General features: G+C 35.4%; 2 protein-coding genes and 1 pseudogene across 2 annotated transcripts; 1 reads left to right on the forward strand and 2 right to left on the reverse strand.

The window, feature by feature from the left end:
* Positions 1-1,541: 1,541 nt before the first annotated feature.
* On the reverse strand, positions 1,542-1,833 carry LOC143622074 (protein SKIP34). Its single transcript, XM_077093315.1, has one exon. The coding sequence runs from the start codon at positions 1,831-1,833 to the stop codon at positions 1,558-1,560; it is 276 nt and encodes a 91-aa protein (XP_076949430.1). The 3' UTR covers positions 1,542-1,557.
* Positions 1,834-6,612: 4,779 nt separating this feature from the next.
* Positions 6,613-14,567, forward strand: LOC143622075 (DNA-directed RNA polymerases IV and V subunit 2-like; annotated as a pseudogene).
* A 1,617-nt stretch (positions 14,568-16,184) lies between these two features.
* LOC143622076 (protein NODULATION SIGNALING PATHWAY 2-like) lies at positions 16,185-19,121 on the reverse strand. The gene is made up of 2 exons (XM_077093317.1): positions 18,401-19,121; positions 16,185-16,975 (listed from the first exon to the last, which is right to left on the reverse strand). Exons 1-2 carry the CDS (start codon positions 19,068-19,070, stop codon positions 16,185-16,187), a joined length of 1,461 nt encoding a protein of 486 aa, XP_076949432.1. The 5' UTR covers positions 19,071-19,121.
* Between the last annotated feature and the right edge of the window lie 500 nt (positions 19,122-19,621).

The raw sequence follows: 19,621 nt of genomic DNA on the forward strand, positions 1-19,621 counted from the left end.
GGTCAGACATTAATATGCTATATAAACTAACTTTAAAGAAAAAATAAAGTGTTAACATTTTGAAAACACATAGAAATTTAGAATTGGAGATGAAATAGATTTGAACACTCGCTCTTTATATTTGTAAAATGTATATTAGCATTTCACAAAGAAAACCAGAGTTACAAAATCTTCCAACTCATAAATAAAAGATACTAAAACAACTGGAATCTATAAACCGATATAAACAGTGTGAATTTAAATCAAAATGTAACTAAAATGACATACAAGACAAATGACAAATTAAGCCTGGCCTAATGCATATGCACAAATGGACCTAGATTCGAGTCAGAATATACTTTAAGGATACAGATCATAACAAAATCGATTAGACGATGAATGATCTAACCACTTATAAAGACCAAAAGTTATTCAAAGTAACAAAGATTGCAATATTCATTGATTCTGTTCCCCCAAACATGAACTACACTCAAATCACTAATACAGTAATGAGAAACTAGCTCTTGAAATATGAAGCATATGAATGCAGAATATCAACAATTCAAGATCATAACCATTTACTACAACCCAGCAACCTGTTTAATTTATTTACAACTTGATTATAGCCTGTTCACAACCCGCCAACCAGTTTGACTCGTTTAAATTAATTGGTTTGTGTTCAGGTTACACAACGGCCTTGAGTTAGAATTTATGCCTTTCAAACAAATAAATATACAGTCATATTCATGTTAAACAGTTCAACTTAATAACATGACACAATGGCATCCCTATAGTAACCCAAAATCTTAAGGTCATGTATGCCTAACGCATTTACATAAATAGCATTCTACTTCTAGATACCCACCATTTACATACAGTATCAGGGTCACTCAAAGTTTGATAAAAGGTAGAACTAAAACCCCACTCTAATTGAAAATCACGAATTTAGATCCCCAAAACTTAAAACACAAAATCTACACATAAGTAGGCCTGTAAATGAAACAGAACGTTCAATGTAGTGTTCATGAACCGTTCAGCAAAAAGTTCGTTCATGTAATAAACAAACGAAAATGAACATAAAATTTGTGTTAACTAAACGAACGGGCATACATGCTTCGTTCATGCATTTATGTTCAATGTCTGTTTGTGTTCATTTATGTTCATGTATGTCCGTTTATGCTTGTCAATTATGTTTCGTTTATGTTCTTGAACTGTTAGTTTAGATTTTAAACAAATGAACACAAACATATACATTTTTTTACGAATGAACATGAACAAATATATTTGCCCGATTAAGCGTTCATGCACGTGTTCATTTAAAGTTAAATGAACAAACAAAAGCATGCCCTTGTTCTTGTCCGTTCACTTCGTTTACAAGCCTAAAAAATTAGCATTCCCAATCTCATCAATTGAATAATAATCCAAAACCTACACAATCTAACTGTAAAATTACCCAATTAGATTAAACACAAGCACCAAACAGGATTGCAAATTCAGCTATTATTATACACAAAATATAAAACCAAACAGTATGACAACCATAACCTTCTGTATCTTATATTATTATAAACCAAAGGATCATTTAGGCACCGGCGATTGAGCCATAAGACGAGCAAGCTGTTGTTGTTGATCCAGAAACCTTCGCTTGAGATACGCTTCCAAAATCTCCATAACAGATACGAAGCGTTTCATCTCAAGAAGCTTCTTGCTGAGTTCGGCCTCTCGTGCCCTAGCTCGTTGCAGCCGCGCCTCGGTTTCGGCTAACCGCAATCGGAGGTTTTCGACGGCTGCTGTGTTTATGTCGTCGGTGTCGCCGTCGCGGAATGGTGGTAATCGACGGGAGCCGTAGCACATGATTGGTGTGTGAATTGAGGGTTTCGTTGTAATGAAGTTTGGGGTTTTTAATTGTCTGCGGGTTTCGATCAAATTGCAATTTGCACCTTTAATTATGAGAGGTAATAACATTTGTTCTTCAACTTTAGTTGTACTTGTTCATATACAAATCAAATTTATTAATTGAAAATATATGGTTTTGTTTTCAACACGGTTCTTGGAAAAAAATTGAGTTTTCCAGAAATAACTCGTATGTTTATCATGATACAACAGCCGGTGCAGTTAATAATGGTAGGAAAGACACTGACATCGGAATGTGTACCTTGAGAATAGAATGAAGATTAAAGAATTGCCTGGGAATAACATTTGTGTATTACAGCGGTTATAAACTAAGGATCACCTTAGTATTTATATTGAAAACGATTTGAAACCGTTAACAAATCTAATTGTTTTTCTATATTAGCTTGATAGCAGCATATTAATGAAGATGTTCATACGCAACTGAGTTAGTGAGAACTACAACTATTTACGCACAACTGAATAGCGGGTACAACAAAGCAATAAAACATCCAACAATATCAACTACATGGATGACATCAACAATGGAAAGTCATGTTTAACCCAATCTATAAAATGCAAAAGCGACTCACGGTCATTGGTGGAACTACTAATGCTATTAATCGTACCTCATCCAATCCTAATACAAAGGCGGTTCTCAAGCAGCTAGTGATGGCACACCCAGTTATGATGTCGTCACTGAAGCTGCTAATTTTATCAGTAGCGTCTTACTTAACCTTCAAAAATAAAAAAGGGACAACTCTCAAGTAACTAGAGTGAGTGCGCCATCAAAACGCCTATCACCAACAACACAAGCACACGTTTTGCGAGTTAGGGTGATTTTCATCCTTTAGGGTTCTTACTGGTATTTGCCTCCAAGGAATCAATACATCCTTAAAAGGCTCACTTACAAACTACATTTGTGTTCCATTCTACGTGCGGAAAGGTCCCACTCATTCGACACTTTTCCTTTCTAGTTTTCATAACTTTCAACTTATTCAAACACCTAACTTTGATTTTCGATATCTCAGTCATCTTAACTTTGTTTTAGATGAGGTTCGGTTCATTGTAAAGCTATCGCATACACAAACATAAGAACATCTAAAACCATTTAGTGGTGACACATAAAATAAGTTGTAGAAGTGGTGTTTGTGCCTAGTCTTGGGCTGCGGTTGACCTTGCAGATATATACATCTCGGAAGATTCCCGGCGCGTTGCGCCGGGCTGATGTATTGACAGTCGTATCCGTACACCTTATCAAATCATGCAGTGCGTCTGCGAGTCGAGGTGAATTCGATCGGTGTCGGGTTACGAAACCAATGAAACCCCCCCCCCCAAAAAAAAATAACTTTGTTTACGCAAAAATCCAACAAATTAACATAACAAAACAAAACATGCGTTGCGGTTACGAACCGATACACTTTGGTTGGTATCTAGTTACGAAGCCAAAAATAAAGCAAATCATAAATACGTCCACATCCAAATACAACAACTTAACATATTTAAAATATATTAAAAACGTGGCGAACAAAAAAACACGAGCGTTGTAGTTGCGAACGGATACGAATTCGTTGATTCTGGAATCGAGGGACAAAAAAAGTGATAAAAAAACCTGCACGTTGTGTTTGCGAACTAATGCGAATTCAATCGGAATCGAAGTTGTCGGCACTAAATTGTACGCAGAGAACCATGTGTTGTGGTGGTGAACCGACACGAGTTCAGTTGGTATCAGGTTACTACACCGAAATTAAAGCAATAAGTTAATTCGTCAACACTCAAAATACAACAAATTAACATATTTACATAAAAAAACCGTGGCGAGAACCAAAAATATATGCGCGTTGTAGCCATGACCTGACGTGAATTCGTCTAGAATTGATGGACAAAAAAAACTCGTGGAAAAAAAACCTTAGGTTGCGATTGCGAGCTAACGTGAATTTGGCGGGAACAATTTGACGGTATCAACGGTAAAAAAATCCCGTATTTTACGACAGCGAACTGACACGAATTTAAAATAAAAAAACAAATAAAAAGACCGACAAACCACGTGAGACAACATTTACGTCACCAAACTTCTTAATTATTATATATAAATAAATTATATATAATAATACCAAATGGATTTTAACCTCTTAAGATGAGCATTTTTGTCCCCTGACAACTAATTTAATAAAAACAGAAGATATTATACATTTGGAAATTTGGATTGAAATGATAAAAAATAAAAATAAACACAATGTCCTAGAAAAAATGAAAACAAGATTTTAGCCAAACCATAATGAATTAACGACGAAAATGGTAAGTAACTATGTGATTTATTTTATAACATTTTTAATCTTGTTACAAATTATACTAGTTAATACGTTAACGTATAATACAAAGTCAATCCTAAAAAAATACGTTAAAGTATAAAAATACAAATATTTAATATTATAATATTAAGTCAATCCTAAGTTTCGTATACATTCTCTACCTAAAAAAATTCATGACAAGTGTCGTTTTTGTGGTCAAATATTATTTCACCTGAATTTTTGAAACAATATAATGCTGCCAAGAGTAGAAACTTGTTATTTACTGCCACAACGTGATACACTTGTTGTAGCGTGTTGCGTGTTAGTATGTGTTAATGTTTTGAAAAAATTATGAATTTTGATAGAGTTACCTTTTAAAGGCCGGTGTTACCAAAAAGTGTATGATTGTATACCGAGTTCTACATCTTCTATTTCTTTCTTTGTTCCTTGATGTGCCACATCTTTACCAATGCCAACATCATACAAATTAAAATGTACATGGTTAAATAGAAAAACAATAATAATCAATGGCCTATGCTTGGTACATTTAAGTTATTATGATTCCTTCTTTCAAATGTTAAACCACTAACATTACATGTACATTATGATAGTAATATAACAATCATAGAACAACATACATCTTATAAAGGCAGGTGCAATTGAATATGATCAATCTAAGAAACTAACGATATCAAGTTATAGGAACCCACATAATATCAGCAATAACAATCACATTACATTACCAAGGCATGATTACAAGTACCAACCTTACATGTGACAAACTGACATTAGCACACTATATACTTTATCCTCACATATAATACTTACCGTATAGTATAGAATAATATCTTTCATATGTGCTAATAAAAAAAAATATCTTATTCTATTTTACACAAAAACAATTTCTCAAGTAGGGCTGTAAACGAACCGAACGAACACGAACAAGACCTTGTTCATGTTTGTTCGTTAAGGAAACAATGTGTTCACGAACACTTACCGAAGAAATTTATGTTTGTGTTTGTTCATTAACGAAATAAATGTGTTCAAGAACAGTTCACGAACACAAATAAAATCGGCGAAGCCTAGAGATTGAGATAGATGTATTCATCAATGTGAATAATGAGAAAGAAAATGGAAACAATGCAGAAACAATATGAGAATATGGTTTCCTATTTAATTTTATGTTAAGGGTAACAAATTAAAGAAGATAAAATGTTTAGATAATATAAATAAATATACAAAAAAACTTTCATGAACAACATATACAAACGAACATGAACGAATGTTCACGAACACATTATAGAATGTTCACGAACACAATTGAATGAACGAGGCATTGTTTGTGTTCGTTTATTTAACTAATCGAACGAAATTTCTTGTTCACGTTCTTTCATTTATTAAACGAATAAACTTCTCGTCGAGCGGTTCACAGATTATTTGCTGAACGCTCAGTTCGTTTACGGCCTTATTCTCTAGTGTGAAGTGTAGTGGTGTTGGTACTTGGTACAGCTGGCATGCCAATATTTTTTAATTTAATTTAATTTAATTTAATTTAATTTTTTTTGGTAATACTAATTCACCACATATTTGTCGTGTTCTTACGAAACCCACTCACTCAACCTCCTCACTGATCATTCCGTTATTGCATTTCAGTTCTACGGCACTCCAAACACCCCAGAAATCGACGTGAGCTGATATAGTTCCATCAACCGGCTCCAGCTTGCATGTATATTATCTCTGTCATCAACACAACAGCTTCATATATTATAATAATCATTTGCTAGGGTTTGGATGATCGGACTGCTACAACGATTACTCTTGTTCTGCCAACTAGTTTCCTCATTTCTTTAAGCTACGAGTGGATTATTTGTGCTTAACATTTTGAAATTAAGTGCATGTGTGGTCATCTGCTTGCTTAATCCAAAGGCCTTTTGTGTTAGATGTAAATGCCTACTTTGTATTACCAAGTATATATTATACAAAGGATGCAAGTAAAAGAGCCGAGCCAGCTCGGCTTGTTTTGACTTACGAGCTCGGCTTGTTTATTATTTATTTGCTAGTTAATTTATGTATTTTGTGAAAAAATTTTAACCAGTCAAAGCTCAGTCAAGCTCGTTTGCAGGACCTTAAACAAGCCCAAGCACAGCTTGAGCTCAGCTGTACAGTGTAAAATTAATACATACAGTTCAAAAGGGTTAAAACTTTAACTTACAATAGGTTTTTTTAGGTTTAATGACCCTAAACGATCATCCCATACAATCCTCGAGGTCGGGCTTAATAACTAAACAAGCTTTATTTGAGGCTCGGGCAAGCTTTTTATCAGTCCGATCTCGAGTAGCTTGGGAGCAGCTCGGCTCGTCTGCACCCCTACTCCAAGGGTTTTATTATCAGTTCTAGTCTTTTGCATCACTGATCTTAAATTGATTGGTTTTAGCTACTGCATTCAGATAATATGGAAGAAGCAAGACCTAGCAACAAGGAGAAGCCATCAAATGGAGACACATCTTGACTTAACTGATGATGAAGAAGGCGATGATGATGATATGGTGGATGTGCGGTCGGTTAAAGATGATTTTGATGAACCAACTTTAAAGACCTTTACTAAAAGGGCATCAACGTCGTTTTTTAAACACTATGGTCTTATCAGTCATCAGATCAATTCCTTCAATGATTTCATCAAAGTAGGGATTCAAAATGTCTTTGACTCCATTGGTGAGATAATTGTTGAACCAGGGTATGATCCATCAAAGAAGGGTGATGAATGGAGATTTGCTTTGGTATATGATGCTATGCAGTCATGGTGGGTTGAATTGTTCAACTCAAACATGGCTCGCATTTTTATTTGTGTTGAAAACATCTACCCTAACTCGCACACACTTAAAATCATGTAAGTGTATAACATGAATATGACCCGTTTAACCCATTTATCTAAACGTGCCAAAAAGGTTGATGGGTGATAACCAAGGTGTAAATGTGTTAATTGAATTGGTGGGCTGCAAAAAATGGGTTAAACAGGTTATTAGGTTCGATTTGTGTAGCCAAACAGGTTAGCGGGCTTGGCTGTTTTACTAAACGGGTTAAGCAGGTTAACCTGTGATATAATGCTAAATATATATAAATCCCTTGTATATTTAATATAATATTTTATTAGTTTCCGTTCGGTTTTTATTAGAATTTGTATATTACTAACATATTTGAATAATGCAGGTCTCGAGACTTGTTCATGGTTAAAAAGGGCGAAAAAAGAGCTAAAACAAGCCAAACCGGTGAACCGGACCGCATCAGAATTGAACCGGACCGCATCAGAAAACGAACCAGACCGGTCAGCCCCCCCTCATCCGTAGCGCGGCGCGACCGGGAGGCCAAATCTCGCCGCGCAGCGCTCTGGGGACCCCGTTTCTCGAATTTTCTTCGGTATTTATCAGTTTTGGGCCCAGGAAACCTATAAAAACACCCCTAAACTTAATCTTGAGCATACCCTACGAACCAGAGCTGAATTTGGAGTTTCCTGGAGCTTAGGATTGCAATATTTGGTGGGTTTGAAGGCTAGGAATCAGCCGGCGAAGTGCTTATCATCCAAGAACGAAGACCACGGGTTTTATCGCCTTTAATCTTCCGTTCTTATTTATTTTCGTCATGATTTCGTCTATTATTGTTTTGTTTGATTTTAAGATGCTACGCTAAACATTATAGACTGCCTAGGCTTATGATGAACCTTTGTTGACGTTTGATTTTGACTTGGGATTTGTTTATCGTTATGGTTTATGAACTAGTTAAAAGGTTTAATTATATTCTGCCCGCTTGCCTTCTGTTTCGATGTAATCCAAAAGACATTAAAACTAAAACAACAATTTGTTTGGAAAATCAAGGTTGTAATTAATATTATATTAAATTGATGCATATGGATATTTAGGATTGTTTGATTAATTATTATTATTTCATAGTTTCCTTGATTATTGTTTGTCGTTATGATAGGTCACTATTAGGTCAATTACTTTGTGTTCTTGATTATTTTATGATTGATATGCATTAAGATCATAGGAATAATATTAGTTAATCAAATGAACCTAAGTGTGATGCTAACCTAAACAGCTGTAAGGTGCTAGGTTATTGATAGGTCTTTGTTGATCAGGATTGCTAGATTTAGTTCTTCGTAAGGAGTCCGTCTAGGTTTGATCGGTTAACTTTGTCTATCGAGTCAATTGAATATATTAGACTGCCTTTGATTTCCGCGCTGTAAGGTAGGATTTCGTATAAAGGAACTAGTTTGTAATCAATTAGGTGACCGTAAGGAAACTTGATTTTTAATACTGGTGTGCGTTAAAACTTATTAGAAATCCATAGGTGTCTCTTGAGAAGGGTCAGGGGTCCTGTTCGGGTTTTCTCTTAATCGTCTATTTTACGATCCCAGTTCCATAACTAAGTATTATCCTGGGTTAATTGATAACTGAAATTTAGGGGATTCTAGCCTAGGTAGTTATCTTGTCATCATTTGAATTAAGTCCAGGGTTAAGTCGTTTTAAGTCTTTAGTTTTATTAATTAGTTTAATTTTAGTTTTTAAGTAAAACCCCCTAATAATAATAGATAAATAGTCGTGTCTGTAGTTAAGTCTAAATTTAGCTAGTTAACGTAATTTAAAGAGTCCTGTGGGTTCGATATCCGGACTTACTTAGCTATACTAGAGTCGATCGGTTCACTTGCCGGTTAGTAGTTTAGTTAAGTTTAAGAGTCTAGAATTTATTACTTGGTGTCTAGATTAGCGTGTTTTTATATAACTACTTTTAGCACATCAACCTGATTTCGACCTGTATAATTAAACATGTTAGACCTAACACGACCCGTTGTTTAAACGGGCTCGATAAGCCAACCAACCACCTGATTATTTTCGCGTTGTGGTCGTGTCAGGCGGGAAATTGCCACCCCTAAACTCTGATGCGTGATGCACTTATGCTTGTCCTTGTGGATTTGATCTGTGAACATGCATTAATTGTATAACATTACAGATTTACACTCAAGAGCTTATTAGAAGTGACAAATTTAAAACGGGAAAAGAGAAGTTTCTTGACAAGAAAATCATAAATAGTGAGGAGCGGGAAGTGTATATCGGGAGGATTGAGTGGAGCCGACAAAGACGACTGCAATTATGACCAAGGTGGCTATTTCATAATCAAAGGAGCCGAAAAGGTAACAATATATACACTTCCATCTAATATTATAATTCACTTCACAATAAACTTATGTTTCATAAATGCTTTTGCAAACTTTTATTGCACAAAAGCAGGTCGGGTCTAACAGAGTTTGGGTGTCGGGCACTCTGAATTGGCATGCAACATACCGTTCGGTTCACAAGAAAAAAGGAGTTTATGTGAAACTAACAGGCAATCCAAAACCTGAAGATATTGTAGGTGGGGCCCAAATGATAACAGTATATATGTTAAGCTTAACAGATATGCCGATATGGATTCTGTTTTTTGCCCTCGGGGTATCTTCAGACAAAGAAGTAGTTGACGTGATTGATGCCGACATCACTGATGGCAACATTGTCAATATATTAACCGCTTCAATTCACGCGGCTGATCAAGAATGTAAAGAGTTTCGTAAAGAACGAAACGCATTAAATTATGTTGAAACGCTTCTCAAAGATAGCAAGTTTCCTCCTAAAGAAAGCAAATGGTGAAGTCATTGCAACAGGATCTTTATCCGGATCGGACCGTGCATCCAATAGAGCAGTATTTGGATTCTGCAATTATCACGAACGGGCTTTCCCGCGCTTTTTCAACGGGCTCGTGATCACATTCTTACAAAAACATGGAGAGAAGTTCTGGTGTTGTGGCTATGCTTAGAAGGGCTAATCCTCTGCAAATGGTTTCTGATATGAGGACACGCCAGCAGGTTTTGTATGCCGAAATGGCAGGAGACGCGAGATACCCGTAAGTTAGTTTGATCTCAAAAAGTCAATAACTGTATTTCTTTGCCTTTTAAAGTATTGACCTAAAAAGTCAATGCTGTATCTATTTGCAAATGGTTTCTGATATGATGTGCCATGCAGAAAGATTGTGCAATTGCCAAAAAAAAAAAAAAAAAAAAAAACTTTGATGTGTAGGGTTTAACATATTTTTTCCTCATTTTTAATGCTTTTAAATAAATAATCTAATAAAAAAATATAAAGCCTACCCTATTAAAAAGGTATATCTAATTTGTTTGAATACATTGAATTTAAGAGCTTAAAAACCTCAAAATGGGTATTATCATTTTGTCCATTTTAGTATTTTTTTTTGTTAAAATAATAATCTAATAAAGCAAAGAAAAACTTTACAATGAACAAATAAAAATACATAAATCTGTTTGAATAATTAAATTTTAGGAGGTTAATAAAACATTTTATTTAACACTTTGTGCATGTGTATGGACTATTGAGCTAGCTATCGATTTCCATAAACACAGACTAGTTTCAGGGAAAGATCAATGAAGTATAAATATACTGTTTTTGTATTTATCATATTTAAAAAAACAAACTAATTCCCCATGTCAAATACAATATATATTTTTTACTTTTAATATTAACACAAAGACCCTGATTGCTATATTATAATCTATAATTCGCTTAAAAAGTTACAGGTAGAAAATCTAAATCCAAATTGACATTAGTTTGACCTCAAAAGTCAAATTGCATATGTTTGCCTTATGTTTCTTTGATACATTAATTAGAATTTGGATACTTATTATTAACTGTTAGCAATCTTTGTTTGGTGAATGTAGACACCCGTCTCACTGGGGAAAGATATGCTGTAAAGAATTTGGCTGCAACTGCTCTTGTGACAACACCGGTTCGGGAAGACCTTTCTGATAAACTGATAGCCTGTGGAATGGAAAAATTGGTGGATGATACCTCAACTTCACTCTTGGGAATGGACAAAGTTTTTGTGGATGGTGATTGGGTCGGGAATTGTAAAAGTTCTGCTTCGTTTGTAGCCGAGTTCAGAAACAGGCGGCGTAGGAAACAAGTACCTCATGAGGTTAGTTAGTTTCCGACTTCCCTTATGTTTTTATGATCTTGCATATCATTTACACTGTTCCACATATAGCTAGGCTAGGCTCGAACTTGGCTCGTCGGCTCGTGAGTAGTTTTTCAAGCTCGAGTTCGGCTCGATTATTATTTATTGTGAAAGTGAAGGAATATGAACTGAGTAATAAACGTAGGAGGGTGAACCCTCAATATATACAAGTAAGAACCGCATACATCTAAACTCGGGCCCATGGGCCATAAATTAATATAGAACCAGATATACAACATTTATTAGTTAATCTTATAAAAAATTATATCGGAACTTTGAGAAAAAAAATCAATCACAACCACGTATTTAGTATTTTTAATGACGTTAACGAACACAAGTTATTATTAGAGAAAAATAAAAGTTTCAAAAACGTAAATGCGATAAAAGCATATATCATTTATGGTATAAGGGGTGACTTGAAACTTTAAAAAAAAAAAAAAAAATTACACGTGGTAGCTTATAAAGTGTTTGGCTACTATTCATAACACATGCTTTACTAATGCGTATATAATTCATTTATATACATTTTTTATTATTTTTATACGATATTTTAATTATAATTTTTACATAACATAATATATATTATTTAGTTATTTTTATCGTATTTATGCATGATAATTAATATATAAATATATAGTTAATAAACTAATCAAAAGTTATATAAAAAATAGGCTCTTTTAGGCTTGCGAGTCGTTTGATCCCCATAAGTGAAGTGGGTGGGTGGACGGGTCGGATAATGGGTCAAACTCAGTGATGTTTTTTTTTTCTTATGGTAAGATAACGATTTAATAGGTTTACTTTGTGATCTCTTTTTTTATAAACTGTTGCAGGTTGAAATAAAAAGAGATGCTAAACATAAAGAAATTAGAATATTTTGTGATGCTGGAAGGATATTGCGTCCACTTTTAGTTGTCAAGAACTTACACAAAATCAAGTTTCTAAAAGGCGGAGGTTATTCGTTCCAAGATCTTCTAGATAACGGAGTCGTTGAACTAATCAGGCCCGAAGAGGAAGAAGACTGCTGCACAGCATGGGACATCAAATACCTCTTTCTAGAAAATGACAATCATACCCCTGGAAAACACACCCATTGTGAACTAGACATGCCATTCATGTTAGGTCTAAGCTGTGGCATGATCCCGTTTGCCAACCATGATCATGCCAAACGGGTCCTTTGATCCAGATTAAGATTGGACGGGTTGATAGTCTCGATGATGACGGGTTCCCGTTTGTCGGTGCCAATTTGCAAAGTGGTGATATCGTGATTGGTAAATTTACCGAAGCAGGATCGGATCATAGCATGAAAGTAAAGCATACCGAAAGAGGTATGGTTCAGAAGGTCATGCTATCAGCAAATGATGAAGGGAAGAACTTTGCTATTGTATCTCTGAGACAGGTAATGTAGTTATATGTGTGTGTGTATAAAATTTGTTTTGTTGATAATGTAATGGTGGGGAGCCTTTTAGGTGCGGTCACCGTGTCTTGGTGATAAGCTTTCAAGTTTTCATGGGCAAAAGGGCGTTTTGGGGTATTTGGAATCTCAGGAAAATTTCCTGTTTACGGTGCAAGGTATAGTTCCGGATATTGTGATAACCCGCACGCGTTCCTGTCAAGACAAACTCCCGGGCAGATTTTAGAATCTGCACTGGGTAAGGGGATTGCCTTAGGTGGTTCACAAAGATATGTTACCCCGTTTTCTTCCCTCTCGGTTGATGCCATAACGGCATAACCGACCAGCTTCATAGGTAAAGTCGTCCTTTTAATTTCTGAAATCTGAATTCAGAAATAGATTCTGATTTTGTTGCAACTTTGCTTACAATTTTGTCATTTATAGTATTTCTTGTGCAAAGTGGGTGTGGATAGCAGTCTGTCATATAATGATAGAAAGTTAGGGGTGCGCATGGGTCGGTTTTGGGCTCAAACCGAACCAAAAACTGAAAGTTTGAAAACATTTTGTTTTGGTTTTCACAATGGAATTCGTTCAGCTTCACTTTTTTAGGTTTTTTCATTTGGGTTTAAAAATTTGGGCGATAAAAATGACCCAAAATAATGAATTTGGGTCTAAGTGTTTTTTTGCTAACTAAGTTAACCGAGTATTACACTTGTGGGCCTAAAATTTTCAGGTTACACCATTTACTAGTTTCTTTTAAGAGGGTGTTTGGGATTGAGTTTGAAAAATGCTTATTAGCTTATTGGCTTTTTTAAGAAGCTAATAAGCAAAAAAGATGTTTGCCAAATGTAAAAGCCCTATTGTTTTGGCTTGAAAAAGCACTTTTCCAAAAGCCTCAATTTAGGGCTTTTCAAAATTACATTTGGCTTTTTGATTAGATTTTTACTAATCTACCCACCATTTACCCTTTTTGTTCATTTTACGTAAATAAGCTAAGCAAAATATTTTTTAAAAAGTGCTTATGGCTTTTCCAACCACATAAGCTAATCCAAACACTTTTTTAAAAAGTCCTTTTCAAAAAGCCAGAAGCCAATAAACACTTTTGACAAAAAGCACTTTTAAAGTTAAATAAGTAATCCCAAACACATTATAAGTTATCTAAAATCAGCTTTTTTGGTCTCGTTCCCATCAGTTCAGTTTCAGCTTTTTAGGTTTTTCCATTTGAGTTTGAAAATTTTGGGTTAAAAAATGGCCCAAAATGATGAATTGAGGCCTAAACTTTTTTTTGTTAATTAATAATTAACTAATTATTACACATTTGTACCTAAGATTTAGGGTTGCACAATTTATTAATTTCTTATAATAACTTAAAATCAGTTTTTTCGGTGTGTACAGTTCTGTCAACGGACCTATATACGGTACATGCGTTGCGAACACTCTTGGTGCTATCGTACATCTAGCGCGATAATAATACAAATGACTGGCTGTTGACTTGTTTGACCTATTTTCCTTAAAATTTTAGGGCTGGGTTTTCGAGATGGGGAAACGAGAGGCTGTACGATGGGCGAACCGGAGACATGGTGAAATCTCTTGTATTCATGGGACCCACATTCCACCAGAGGCTGGTCCACATGTCGGAAGACAAAGTGAAGTTTAGAAACACGGGCCCCGTGCACCCTCTGACCTGACAACCAGTGGCAGACCGTAAACAGTTCGGTGGGATCAAGTTTGGTGATGGAGCGGACTGCTCGGAGATGCACGTATGCAGAAGGTGTAAGAGAATGGCTAGTGTCATTAAGAGGTCGGTCCCAGGTGGGCATAAGGTTCGTGGGCCCTACTGTCGGATCTGCGACTTGGTGGAGCATGTTGTGAAGGTTAGTGTGCCTTATGGTGCAAAGTTATTGTCTCAAGAGCTGTTTAGTATGGGGATATCTCTCAAGTTTGATACTGGACTATGCTAAATCTATACCTCTTAATTTATACTATATATAATATACGAGTAAAAGAATTCTTAAATTTTAAGAGGTACCAATCTTATAACATATTAGGCAAGTAACAATGCATAAAATTTTAAGAATGCAGGGATAATATAGTCTTTATATATTCAAAAATAATTTAGAATAATGGTTCTTCAACTTCAACCAAGTTATGTTAATTTATTAAATAGTTACATATTTTCCCTTCCTTCGAAACTAACTACCCCCACGACTTTTTAACGGCTATAACTTTTTCGCACGTTAACATTTTTTTCTAAAAAATTACACTATAAAAACGAGCATTTTATTTTCTTTAATTTGAGTATGGTATTGCTATAATTTCTTAATTTTTAAAAAACTAACATGTTACGTGATTACCAGTTATTATTGGCAACGGGTCAGGCATGTTTAGCTAATGGTGTCGAAACGAGTTCGGGTTGGAACAGGTTAATACAAAAAAGGGTTAATTTAGTTCATGTCAGGATGGGTTTAGATCGAAAAGGGTCATGTCAAAAAGGGCTTCGGGTCGGAGCATGTCCGTCAAAACGAATTGGGTTAAAAAGTAGTTTATTTGAAATATTATACATTTCATATTTGCTTCTTGATTGTCACCACCGGTTGCCCGCGTTCAAGCATTATTTACGCGGATGGCATTGTTTATACATATCGGATTGCTCGCTCATAAGAATTATGTGACGCGCTTACTAGCACCGGTTACACGCCCAATGCCACGTTAAATGCATAACACTGTCGGGTCATGCACGTACCGTTGCGAGGTTACAAACGTATTAACACTGGTTGCGTTTGCTCGTGCACCGCTGCATCGCGCGGGCAACTGGCTAGTATGGTCTAGTATATGGCATGCTAATTTATTTAGGTTTTGGTAGAATCATCAATCATGTGAAATAGGAACAACTCTTCTTTTGGTAAAAACGGTTTCGCTGACTTGTATTCCATGCATTTGTAGTTGTACGTTGCTCTAGTTGTGCGGAAGTTGCAGTTTTAGTTATTATGTATCTTTTTTTGTAAAATTTCTGTGTTGTTTTATTAGGCATCTTCTTGTGGATGTGTGTGTGTTGTTCAAGTAAGAAAATTAAATTGGCCTTCGGGGGTTTTGAAAAGGGTAAAATTAACAAAATAGATTTTGACCATGTAACTCAACAAAATATACTTGATAGTTAGAGCCACTCAAGAGAAGACAAATAGGATTAACCGGCTTAGGTAGCTAGCATTTAGCCTAACAAAAACTTTATAAAGATACACTGGGTCCATGGGCTAATCAAATCAATACACGTGTAAAAAGACAGTAAGCTAAGATGGCTAGACTAATCCCCTGTTTTAAGCCAGTCGCCTAAATTTAGGTACCCAATTTACACGTGTATTATTTAGATTGGTTGTTTTCGATCTCACCATACTTATAAGGTTTTTGGTACCGGCTTAATCCTAGCTATCTTAGGTGAAAATATGTTATTTTATAAAGCATGACAGAGATATATGCAAATGCAATCCACCACAAGTAAATGTGAAAACAAACAAAACAAACAAACCAATCAAGTAACAACAAATAATGAAAAGGATAACTTGGTAAAAATACTAAAATAATCAATCCGATTGAAAACATGTCCAAACGGAAGCAGAAAGCAACCTTCGAGATTTCCATCCTAAAACAATCTTATTACTCAAACACTCCTCTGCTCTAAACCCATCATTAAACAGCCCCAACAGCAACTTTGCCTGATACTGATTGGCAAAGCTTATATTAACCGGCTCGAACCCCGGTTCAGCGGTCAACCAATCGCCCCACGAGCCACCTTCACCTTCACCCTCACCCTCACCCTCTTCCCGATACACCCGAGCCACCGACCCCACAATCCGTGGACCCATGAACACACGTTCCACCAACGCCCGAGCCCGCCCTTGCATTGGAAACCCAGCCTCCAACGAGTCGTAAACCGCTGAGTAATGGTGCAATGTGTCCATGAACCGGCCCACGAACCCGCCTTCAACTTTTCGGGCTTCTTCTTCGACAACCGTCACTAGTTTGGGGTTTAAACTCTTGGCTCCGGTGAGGAACGAGGCTACTGAGGTCGGTGGTCGGTAGTTGAAGTGTGGGAGATGTAGCATGCAGTTAATGATGATGGCTTCTCCGCGTACTAGCTTTAAGGACGATGGTTTGAAGGTTTCCTCTGCATGGTCTAGTTTGCATTGGTGGAAGGAGAACGGTTGGTTGATTGAAGCCGCGAAAGAAGTTAAACGACGGCCGGTTTCTTGGACGGTGGAGATGGATTTTTTACCGCTTCCTGGTCGTGACAGGGCGGTGATGCGGAGGTAGGGAGGTGGTGATCCGTCTTTCCGGGATATTAAAGCTTGCATTAGTGATGCCCATTGAATACCTAAAAACACATAAAAACTACAGCTTTAGAAAAAACAAAAAACATCAATTCTTAAAAAACGCTAAGGCTATGTTCCCAGGGTTTATTTATGAAAAAAAGGGAAGAAAAAGAAAATTTTCTCTTCTTATCTTTTTTTTAGCATCAACTCTTTCTTTTTAATTTTCTTTCCTTCATAATCTTTTCAATTTGGAAAGACACAATTTTTTTTATTTTACTCCTTATTTTCTCTCCCCTCCCCTCCTTTTCTTTTCTTTAATGAAACTCGGGAACACAATATTAACCTATCCGATAAGAAAACCTAAAAACATTAAAAAAAAAAGTAAAGAAAGAAAATATCAAATATATACTACCAGATTTTACATTTATTCTAAAGTCTCAATTTTTTTATTTAATAAAAAGTATTCAAATATGATGTGAAATTTGAGGATGATGTTGTATTTTTAGTTGTTTAAGAGGCTAGAGTTCAAAAGTTATAAATTATTGTAAAAATCATAGATTATTAAGCTTAAAATTTGGAAAAAGTCTTATCTTTATTTTCAAAATATTTAAATTTATAATCAAAATAGTTTCTTTATAACAACACTAGCTTTTATCCTCTATAATACGAAGTTGTTTTAAATTATTCGTTTATAATATTTATATATTTCTTTGGATGTTAATTCTAGTTATTATAAGTAAGTTACTAATATACTTAGAATTTGATGATGAAAAAGTTTCATAAATAAATGAGATATAACCCGTTTAAAAGTTATCTGAGTTTGTTGAGATATATGACCCGCTTATTTTTTTTACTATAAGATTGTTTTTTAATTATAAATAATATCTTAAAAAAAAACTGATACTTATAAGATTTTCATATCAAATATTTGATGAGATTAATTTTTAATTTAATGAGATGTTATTACCCATTTAAAGGCTATCTGGGTTTGGTAAGACTCATACATGTGAATTTAGTTCAAATGTATGAGAAGCCTCCATTAATAAATAACTAATATGAAAAGAACTACCTGTGAGCTTTTAATGGTTTCATTTATATATATTTATTTACGATTAAGAATATATTCTTTTAATACTAACCAACCCCAGGGCCCACCCTCCTATCATAGTGTCATCGACCCCACCATATTGCCATTCTTCCAATGAATGAAGCTTTAAAACCGGCTTTGTTCAAAACCCACCAATTAGCAATGAATCTTAAAACCGGCCGAGGTGGCAACAACGTCCTATTTGGCATCCTCTAATCATAATATTTTCATTTTTTATACAATATTCTAACCACAGTTAAAATAATTAACTAACAAATAAACTTAAAACACAAATAATAAACGGTGCTGCTAAACGTAACAATTTTGCGTTTGTTTTTACTAAGCGTATTTTTTTCTTAATATTAATAATAATAATAATAAACTTTGTTAGGTAATATACCTTCCATGATATCATAATCGATTATGTGAACCCGTCTTTCATTTGCCACCGCTTCAATGATTGCTTGATTCGCGGTGAAATGCCCGAACTTCACATAAGGCGACATATCTTGTAAGATCTGAAATGCCGCCACCACATCGGTCCGGTGGTGGTGCTGTTGCTTATAACGCAACCCTCCACCACCACCACCACTCTCAAGCAAACTAAGCAGCGCGTCGGTGAAATACGCGGCAAGTCTTTCCATATTAGTGCCTTCATTCGGGGACACTAAATCCTTGAGCCGAACCAGTATCACTGCAGCCAGATCATGGCTATTATTATTATTATTATTATTATTATTATTATTATTATTATTATTATTATTGTCCATGGCTTCTGCTGCTGCCATCAATAAGTGGACCAATCTCAACCCTTTCAAGTCATCATTAAAGGGTGGTGAATCAAGATTCTTATGCTCGGTTTTATCGCCTCCGTCTTCGTTTTCGAAGTCTAAAAGGTTATGAAAGTTTTCTTGGGGATGGACGGAAAGTGCATCCCAGTCCACCACCGGAGACCAGTCACCCAAGTTGTGGTAATGGTCGTCGTCTCCGGTTGTGGTGCTGTCGGTAGTGATGGGGCTGCAATGGGATAAGTCAAGTTCCGGCAGGTGGTGGTTAAAAACTATTGCCATCTTTAGGCTAATGATATTTTTATTATTTGTATTGGAGGGAGAAAGTATTAGAATTGAGATTGTGTCTACAGGTGGTTATGCATTTTATAGAGGGTTGAAACTTATACATTATATAAAAAATAGTAACATTGTGACCTAAGTTTATAAATATTATTATTGTACTAAGACGGACGCTTGCCATACTTTTGTTTGTATTTTATCATCAATCTAGTCCCGTTTCGCGTCTTTTAACAATTATTCATATATCTTTAAATCGAGTCACACTTTTTATATTAATATATATACAATATATCTTGGTCATTGATATATGAGTGGAGTCTTAAATAGTGAACACTTCATTTTTGGACATATTCGCTCAAAGATATTTGAACCAAAGCGTTTAACAATTAGCGGCTGATGTTATAACGTTATGTTATAGGACCAGTGTTATGTGAACCTGTAAAAAGAAAGTATGTGTCAATATTGTATCTCATATTCGAGTGACACCATGTTTTTTGAAAGATGATACCGTATATTTTTGAATGATTAAACGAAGTCCAAAATAGAATTAC

The sequence above is a fragment of the Bidens hawaiensis genome, unplaced genomic scaffold, assembly GCF_021521415.1.
Source record: "Bidens hawaiensis isolate Kalapana, Puna unplaced genomic scaffold, B.hawaiensis_p1.1 tig00003022_1, whole genome shotgun sequence".
NCBI lineage: Eukaryota > Viridiplantae > Streptophyta > Magnoliopsida > Asterales > Asteraceae > Bidens > Bidens hawaiensis.